At 41.3% G+C, this 9545-nt stretch overlaps 1 protein-coding gene across 1 annotated transcript; it reads left to right on the top strand.

Moving 5' to 3' along the window:
• Positions 1-317: 317 nt before the first annotated feature.
• LOC123067579 (uncharacterized) lies at positions 318-6348 on the top strand. The gene is made up of 14 exons (XM_044490320.1): positions 318-456; positions 861-1239; positions 1984-2208; positions 2330-2762; positions 2873-3040; positions 3169-3462; positions 3602-4352; positions 4434-4683; positions 4798-4975; positions 5097-5195; positions 5307-5429; positions 5632-5738; positions 5849-5921; positions 6018-6348. Exons 1-14 carry the CDS (start codon positions 318-320, stop codon positions 6120-6122), a joined length of 3324 nt encoding a protein of 1107 aa, XP_044346255.1. The 3' UTR covers positions 6123-6348.
• Positions 6349-9545: the final 3197 nt, after the last annotated feature.

Genomic DNA, 9545 nt, shown 5'->3' with positions numbered 1-9545 from the left:
AGGCCACGCAAAGTCTCAACAAAAACAAAGCATCTTGGAGGAGCAGACGGAGCAGGTGCTAGACAGACAATAATACACCTACGTAAAATATTTCCTAACGAAGGATGATTTTATTGGTTAAGAAAAGTGAGGCGGGCCCACCCCAAAAATGGGAGGGGGGGGGGGGTACTAGTTAGGGATGGAAGGTTTAGTAACTTTTACTAAAAAATTACGTGGGTATAGCATTTTTGGGTGCTAGACATAGGTCAATGATAGAGGCACGGGACTTGGTGATGATCACAAAGATGACATCGTGATGCATGCCTGTAACAGATGCCATGGCTATCTTATTGAAAAAGAAAGCTCTGCCGAAAAAGTGCTCCTCCCCCGCGTCGCTCCCCATGGGCGACACCGGCGGTGACCTAAACCTACCTCCACTGCCAACTCTCCCTCCTCACATCCTGTCGTCGCCATTCGGTATCTTACTGAAAGAACCAAATCAAAGAAGGTTTTACTAAGAGATCTACAGAGACTTTAAAGATGGTAATGCAAGAAGCAAGCGAGAAAGCACAAAATGGATGAGAGATTCGAGATTTGATACTATGCCTTTTGATTCCGAGAATGTCCGTTTTTTTGCGAGAATTTCTGTTTGTTGCCTTACTTTGAATCATACTTGTGTTGTGTGCACGTTTTTAATTTCTTTAAATGCACTCCATTTGTAAGTAGTACTCCAAAATTTCTTTCTATAATTTATTCATTTTCAAAATTGTATGCCCAACACTCTTGCCCCTTATAGATCGCTAAATTAATACAGTATGATTCAAGAACATACTAAGAAACATAAGATCATCCTTATGTCTTTTTTGCTTTTTCTATGTCAGGAATGGGGCAATTTAACACGCACAGGGAGGGGGTACTCACTTGGAAAACGCTCATTCTCATCCGGATGCACGCAGCTGTCCGAGAGACCATCTCGCGCGCCGTCGGATCACGGCGCATCGTACGGTCTGGACGCTTTCTGACCGGGGGGTGTGGACGCGCGTGCCCTGCGTATTTATTTTGCTCCTACCCCCGTGAGCTCGGTCGTCCCTCCTGCTTCCATCCCCCCTGCAGGCGACCCGAGATCCACAATCGTGGTGGGGCGGAGGAACTGGATCCTGCAGGGACGACAAGGGAACCGGAGGTTCGGACGGCGGCGAGCACCGTCGACCACGGCGCCGAGCTACACGACCACCCTGTAGTTGCGGCGGCGGACGAGAGGTATGGTGCCTTGCAGTTCGCATCATTTTTCTCCCCCGCCTGCATGATTTCCTTTTAGCGGTTCATTTCGCAGTTAATCCCAACAGTTTCCAGCGTTGGATGAGTACATTCGGGTCGAATTCATAGTATAGATGAGTTGTTTGTTCAGGGGTTTCAGTTGAGCCGCTTCTCCCTTCCTACCGCCAAATTCATCCCCCATTTCACCTAGGGTTTGTTGTGCAGATCAGATTAATTTGGTTCCATGTTGTAGCTAGGTTTTATAGTTGAGATTTTAGAGGTAGGGGACGAGTTTTTTATAGGTAGGGGATGAGATTTCAGAGTTGGAGGACTAGATTCTTAGTGGTCTTTTTTGTGATGCTACTGTTTGGTTAGTCAAGTTATGGTTTCTTGCTGTATTTGTTGTTTAGATTAGGTTTTTTAGATGAAAGTCAGTGTAGTCATAGTCTTATTGTTTGTTTTATTTCTATATTTAGACAGGATTTTTTCCATCTTATAGTGTTTTGATGCATGTAATTGTTTTAGACTTTTATTTTTGAGCTGGTTGTGTCATGCAGCTAATTGTTTAATTTTTCTAGATTTACCCACTCTTAAGTAATTGCAAGAAAGGAATGCTCATTGTTTTGCTTCATTGTTATGCTTGGTAGATGTTGAGTATGCTGGAATACAAATGCCCATCGCTTTTTGTAGTAATTGTATAATGGCGTTTGTGCCCAATACTTTTTTTATTCATTTTGATTTTTGCAGCTACATGACAGACGAAGAAGTAATGGAGCCTGATACCGTGTTCAACCAACGTTTCGCAACAAAACGCTTGCTCGAAGTTGCGAAGACAAAACTTAATCCTAGCAAGAGGCACTGCATAAATGAAACTGGCTTCGGTGATCTCATGAGCATCTCACCTTTTATAGCGCCACATGATTTGATGGAGTGGTTAACAATAAACATTGACACTAACAGTCGTGAGCTCAGGTATTGCACCCACCTCCTTTCTTATTCCTTTTTTCTCATGCATCATGTCTGCAACATATACTTTCTTTCTTTTTAGGTCATGTTGATAGCAACCAATGAATACATTTTTTGGGGTTTTCAGGCTGAGTCAGAACAAGGTCATTGTGTTTACTCGAGACATGGTGAAGAAGGTTTTCAATATCCCATCAGGCAACAGACCAGTTGAGCTTTTCAAGAGACATGAGCATTGTGAGCTCCACAACATTTATCACAAGAATGGCAGGGCTCCAATTATGCATACAGTGGATGTGCTTCATCGAGCTAGGAATGATGATGGCGATACTACGAAGAGGTCATGGGTGCTCTTAGCTCTTGCAACAGTTTTAACTCCAAGCACTGGCAACATGGTGCCGCTAGAGTACTTGAAAAGCCTTGAAGAAATGGACAAGGTTACTGAATTCGCTTGGGATGAGCATGTTTTAAGTGTTGCAATGAGAGAGGTTAAGAAGTGCCAGGACAAGATAAAATCACAGGCTACTTCATTCTGGGTTGGGGGCTGCTTCCCTATGCTCGCGGTATACTTCTTTCTTTTTGGAATTTTTCTATCTATCGCAACATGTTTTTGTTTTCTGTAATCACATTTTTCTTCTTATTGTGTCTGATATTTTTTTGTCTTCTTATTCAGGTTATTTACATGGACCATTTGATATTTCCTCAAGCTGCCATCAACGAGCACCAATTGAATTATTCTCTTCCAAGGGCTTGCTTCGTGCATCAGACTGACTTTGATCTTGTGTTGGACTTTGACAAGGATAAGCTTTCTTTGGGAAAAGCCTCTTTTGGGAAGTGTCGTGTAAGTTTTTTGTGTGGTTTACTTCCCTCATTCATTGCAGCATTGTTTCTTCCCATTTTTTACCTTCTTATTTTTGCTTGTGCACTCATGGTTTTAATTCTTGTTTCTTTTTGCTTTGTGTCCTGTAGTTTCGCCCTCTGTCAGAGACACCATACGCACCATTGCCTGCCCAAGGCCCGGTAGGCAACATCAGTGAAGTTGCTCAAGATCAGCAGGTTTCGGACAACCCGGATTGTGATGACACTCAATATTGTGGAGCTGGAAATATCAACTTTAATGATAACCAAGATGACGTGGCTGCGAAAGAGAACCCTATGGAAGGTAGCAACCCAACGGATAATGGTAAAAGCACCAATGAAGATGTGTGTGGTTCGCTGGATGATTGCCTTCAAAACCCGGCACCATTTGGGGCAGAGCTTGAGGTGAGATTTTTTTTGTGTTTCTATTTCCGTTGTTTAATTGTCAAATACCTTTCTACCTTTTCTATTTTTTAGTTCCATCATATGGTAAGTTGCATCCCTTCTGACGACCGTCACTTTATTTTGCCATACATTTTTTCAGCTCCCATCACACATCTACGACAATCACACAAAACTATATGATGCAAAGTTAAAAGGGGCTCTAAGTTCGTACGGGCAAGTGTTGCAAGCAATACATTGCAAGCCAATGGAGCAGCTTCTCAAAGATGTTCATGTTGCTTCGTCAAGTTCTCAGGAAGCAGCGGATGTTACCTTTGATGTGCCGCCTCCTCGCAGCAATGTTGTAGACAAGTCAGATGGTCATGGTTGTAGCAAGGAAAGTTCTAGGGAGAAGTTCGTAGATGAGCCAACAACTGACAAGGTGTTTGAGCCAGCTGAAGGAGCTCGAAGCAACTGTGCAAGTAGCATTGCTCATGAGCCTAATGGAGGCGACGTGGTTGAGCTGGGCACAGGAAGTAGTGTTGTTGTCAGTGAGAACCTTGGACGATGTTTTGAGACTGCAAATGATAAAGTGTCTAGTGGTGAAGATATTGAGCATGGTCACCAACTCAGCCATCGCAATCACTCTGTGCCGACTAGTGTGGTTGGACATTGGAGTGATGTGCCATCAATGAGTCTGTTCCAAGAGGGCACTGAGGCATATGATTGGTGGATCAGTGTCCCAAATGTAGATGCGAACTCCAATGCTCCAACCCATGGCAACACTGTTACAACACCAAAGTCTTGTGATGTTTTTTATGTCACTCCTCAGGCTCCAATCTCAACAGAAGCAGAAGTTCTAGTGTATGATGTCACACCAATCTCTGTGGCTCCATTATCAAGCGGGACTGCAGGTATGCCCTGCCATGTTTTATCTTTGAACAAATCTCTCCTCGCAACATTTTTTGGAAAATCATTTTTTACTATTTTTTCAGATGGACCATCAAAACCACAAGAAGAGCTAGTTGTTCTAGTTAGCAGCAGGGAACCAAGTCCCGTCCTCAACGAGGAGAAGTTGAAGAGAAAGGACGAGAAGAAGCTCAAGAGCAAGAAAAGAGTAGGGAGTCCAATGTCGGCCAGATCAAAGCACAAGAAAATCAAGACAGGTTCGAAGATGGAAGCAATGTACCAGTACTATGTCATGAAGAGGTACAAGATGAAGAAGATGAAGAGAGGGGAAATTGAGTAAGTATCATCTTCTTTAAATTTTGCTTCCATCATTTTGTTATCTCCTATTTATTACATTGTCATCCTATCAAACGCTCCTAACTACTATGGTTTCCATCCTTCTTGTTGCAGGCCTCCTTTCATTAGGATTGGTGATTTCCACATTACCTACACCAACTTTCAGAAGTCGTTGAAGCCACGCGCTCAGATATGCAACGAAGTCATGTCTTTGTTCATCGAAACCTTCAACATTGAACAATTGTCATCTTCAAATAAGCAGAAGAAATTTGCTTTCTCTGTTTTAATGAGCGTTAGTTCATCTCTTGTTGCTCCCGTTTAGTGCAATCATTTTCTAGAGTTTTTTCTTATGCCCTATTACAAAGTTCTCCATCACTTTTTCTTATGTTTTTCTATGTCCATGTGTGTTGCAGCTTCAACTCTCTGTCCACCCAGAAGTTTTTGACCTGAGTGTTTGTGCAAGAGAGCTGAGGAGGGCGTGCCAAAATTTCCAGATTTCAGTTTTCGACCTAGTAAGTTTGCTCCCAACAATTTTTTTACTCGATTTCTGTGTTTCCTTTAGTTTTTTGTGCTTTAAAGTTTATTCCATTTAACCTCTATCTTGTATTTACTGCTTTTTCTAGCTTTTCTTCACCATCGTCCATGATGGCCACTGGATTGTTTGCGTCGTTAACCTCTTGCACAAGGAGTTCAACATGTTTGACTCATTGGATAACGGAAAATTGGATGTTGTTGCAAGGAATCTAGTAAGTGACATTTATCATTTTATCTGTAGTTTTCATTGTTCACTATTTGAAAAAACCAGATCCCCAATGAACATGTGTTCAAAATCTTGACAGTGAATCCGAATGTGTATGAAGTTTTAGTGGTTGTAGCATTTTCCCTCATCACTCTTTTATGTTTGACAAAGCCCCTGCTTTTTTTGCCACTATTTCCTATTTCTGCCAGCTTACCAATTTCAAGAGGATTGCTATAGAAGAGCCAGATTTCAAAGTGGATTTATCTTCTTTCAAACCAGACTGGCCCCTACTTGACTACCCACAACAGACAACTCAGTGAGCTCTAGTCACATACCCCCCCTCCATAATAGTAGTGTTTACATGTCCTTTTATGTAGAAACCTTTAACTTTTTTCTACCCATTTTCTGAATGGCACCACAAAACAGCTTTGATTGTGGATTGTTTTCAACACTGTACTTGGAAAATTTCGACGGCAAGAGGATGAAAGATTTTAAGAAGGTAAAAATAGATAATCTTGCTTTTTTGGGTACTTTTTCATGTGTTGCATGTCTGATATACGTTTGTTCTCTTTTCACCAATTTCTCTCTTATGCAGCAAACTATGCTTGATGTGCGGAAGACCATTGCTTCGAAGCTGTTTTTCCATCCGCTGAACAAGGTCTGCCCCGCTGATGTGCATAGGGCGGTCATAGTGGCTTGAAGAAAGTGATCATCAAGAATTGAAGAAGGTGATTGCAGCAGTTTTGAAGATGCAACTTTGCAATTTTTGGAAATACATTGTTGCCAGTAGTGTGCTATGTTCTTTTTTTTGTGTCAAATGAACTCCATGTAAAGCAAATCAGTTATGGGCCTCTATTTGGCTGGAATGATTCTCAATAGTTTGTAGTAAGGAAACATAATTATATGTTTCAGTGATTTTGTTGGAAGCTATAACCGTGTGGTGGTTTGTTGGAACCAAGTTATACCAGTTTTGCTACTTGGTACTCAACCTTTTCAAGTTTTATGGAACACTTCTCAGTTTTTGTTACAAACGTTTTCATGTGTGTTTTTCTAGCATGTGCTGCCTTATCTTGTCACAAATTGTCCGACAACCACTTTTTGTCAGCAACAATGTTAAGGAATTGCTGGAGGAAGCATGCTCATGAAACATGTTTTGTATATTTTGTTTTTTGGAGCAACAACTTGTGATAATTGTTGCTGGAAGAAGCATTTTGGGAGCTTTGACCTAATACTAGAAGCATTTAGCTTCCTAGAACAAGCATTCTCAGTTTTTTTGTCCAATGCTTTTGAGCAATCAACACATTTTGAGAAACACATTTTTTCTTAATATCTGAAATTGTGTAATATTTCTTTTCAAATACATGCTCTCTTAATTCCCCACAAAACACGATATCAATGCTTCATTTTTTTTTCACTCTCACTTCTGCAGCAATATCAACCTTTTGAGAATATGCAATTTTAATGAGGAGTAACATGAACCAAAATCTCAGATAAAGTTAACAGAAAATTCAGTAACACTACACAGGACAAATATGTCTTTTTCGAAAATAGGCTTCAAGTTACTGATACATGAATTGAACTGCAGCAGTATAATCTAACCATTGAGCATGTCCCTCGACTTTCGCTGTTGTAGCTTTAAACTGGATGCATGATTGCATTGTGTGGCCTTCCTCGGAGCAAAACTCACATTTTGTTGTAAGATTAGCAGCCACATCATAGCCTTGTACTCAAGGAATGACTCACGGGTTTTGATAGTGTGTTCTTCCTCACTTCAAAATGAACAAGTAACTTTCCTCTTGGGTTTATGCTTGCTTGATGACTCCACATTGTCTTCTTTTTTGCTTTCTTGGCTTCTTTCTAAAGCTTCTGCTTCTGCTCGTCTTCTCGCTGCTCTGATAATCCCCAAGTGCAAGGAATCATTGTAGCAATTTCCAAAGATGGAAGTGATAAGTATGAAGTGTCGAACCCACAAGGAGCTAAAGGTAAGATCAATATTCACTCAAGTCCTATCTGCCACAGATACAACTGTACGTACACCGAGCATTTGCTTTCATCTAGAAATGATAAATAAAACTACATTGTGGGTATAAAGAGGATATCTTTTGCATGATATCGGAGAGATAAAATTTAAAAATAGGTGTTGTTAACATAAAGTTAGAGTATATTACAATACATTACAAATACCGAGTGGAATAATAATGGATCAATGCATGGAATTGTCCTAGGCAATTGTTAACAAGATCGATAATCATTATTGCAATTTTATATGAGGGAGAGGCATAAGCTAACATACTTTCTTTACTTGGATCTTACGCACATGATTAAAACTCTAGAAAGCATCCGCAACTACTAAAGATCATTACGGTAAAACCCAACCATAGCATTAAAGTATCAAGTCCTCTTTACTCCCATACACAAACAACCCCCTTACTCAGGTTTAAGCTTCTGTCACTCTAGCAACCCACCATACACAAATCATGAACATATTGCAAACCCTACAGCGGGGATCCCTCATGTGTGCGCGGCATAGAGGGCACCATAGGACAACACCAATATAAAACATACAACTCAAACCAATCAAGATCATCAATCAACCCAAAGAACAAAAGAGATCTACTCAAACATCATAGGATGGCAACACATCATTGGATAATAATATGTGGCATAAAGCACCATGTTCAAGAAGGGTATTACAGTGGGGTGCGGGAGAGTGGACCACCGAAAAGAGATGAGGAAGGTGATGAAGATGGTGATGTTGATGAAGACGATCACCGCGGCGATTGTTCCCCCGGTGGCACTCCGGCGCCACCGAGAGAAGGGGGGAGAGAGTATCCCCTTTTGCTTCCTCCTCAATGGCCTTCCCCCTAGACGGGGAGAGGTTCTCCCTCTGGTCCTTGGGCCTCCATGGTGCCCGGAGGGGCAAGATCCCTACAAGATTGGATCTCTCTCTCTCTCTCTCTCTCTCTCCCCCTCTCTCTCTCTCTCTCTCTCTGTGTGTGTGTGTGTGTGTGTGTGTGTGTGTTTCCTTCTGTTTCTGCGAACCCTATTTCTGGCCTTTCACCGTTTCTTAAATTCTCGGAGATCCATAACTCCGCTTGGGCTGAGATTTTAACACGACTTTTATCCGGATATTATCTTTCTTGCGGCGAAAGAAGGCACCAACCGCCTTACGAGGTAGCCACAAGCCCTCTAGGCGCGCCCTGGGTAGGGGGCGCACCCCAAGGGCTTGTGGGCTCCTCGGGCATCATCTCGTGTTGATTCTTTTTCCCAAAAATCACAAATATTCCAAAATAAATCTCCATAATTTTTTATCGCGTTTGGACTTTGTTTGGTATGGATATTCTACGAAACAAAAAACATGCAACAAACAGGAATTGGCACTATGCACTGGATCAATATGTTAGTCCCAAAAATAATATAAAATGTTGCCAAAAGTATATGAAAGTTGTAGAATATTTGCATTAAACAATCAAAAATTATAGATACGATGGAGACGTATCAGCATCCCCAAGCTTAATTCCTGCTCGTCCTCGAGTCGGTAAATGATAAAAAAGATAATTTTTGATGTGGAATGCTACCTAGCATAATCTTGATCATATATTCTAACCATGGCATGAATATTAAGACACGAGTGATTCAAAGCAATAGTCTATCATTTGACATAAAGACATCAATACTCAGGCATCCCAACAAACAATCATGTCTTTCAAATTATCAATGCTAAAGAACGATATCCCTACAAAATCATATAGCCTTGTCATGCTCCATCTTCTCAACACAAAGTAGTTATCTTGCACAACCCCGATGACAAGCCGAACAATTGGTTCATACTTTTTAACGAGCTTCAGCCTTTTCAACTCTCACACAATACATGAGCACGAGCCATGGATATAGCACTATGGGTGGATAGAATATGATGGTGGAGGTTGCATGAAGAAGACAAAAAAGGATAAAGTCTCACATCGACAAGGCTAATCAATGGGCTATGGATATTGTCGATGCAACAAACCTTCATGTATGTTTCCCAGACTGTACACAGGCACAAAGGCAAAGATACAGCGAAACCAAGCCCCCAAGCCAGAGAAATAGCTCTTTGAGAAGTCAAAGGGCGGATCAAGAAGAC

Source organism: Triticum aestivum, chromosome 3B, assembly GCF_018294505.1.
Source record: "Triticum aestivum cultivar Chinese Spring chromosome 3B, IWGSC CS RefSeq v2.1, whole genome shotgun sequence".
In the NCBI taxonomy this organism is placed as follows: Eukaryota; Viridiplantae; Streptophyta; class Magnoliopsida; order Poales; family Poaceae; genus Triticum; species Triticum aestivum.
This window is presented reverse-complemented; position numbering and strand designations above follow the sequence as displayed.

Coding starts and splice junctions, on each gene's coding strand:
- LOC123067579 (XM_044490320.1), top strand. CDS start 318: ATGGCTATCTTATTGAAAAAGAAAGCTCTGCCGAAAAAGTGCTCCTCC. Junction 1,240..1,983: donor GTTGCGGCGGCGGACGAGAG/GTATGGTGCCTT, acceptor TGATTTTTGCAG/CTACATGACAGACGAAGAAG. Junction 2,763..2,872: donor GCTGCTTCCCTATGCTCGCG/GTATACTTCTTT, acceptor CTTCTTATTCAG/GTTATTTACATGGACCATTT.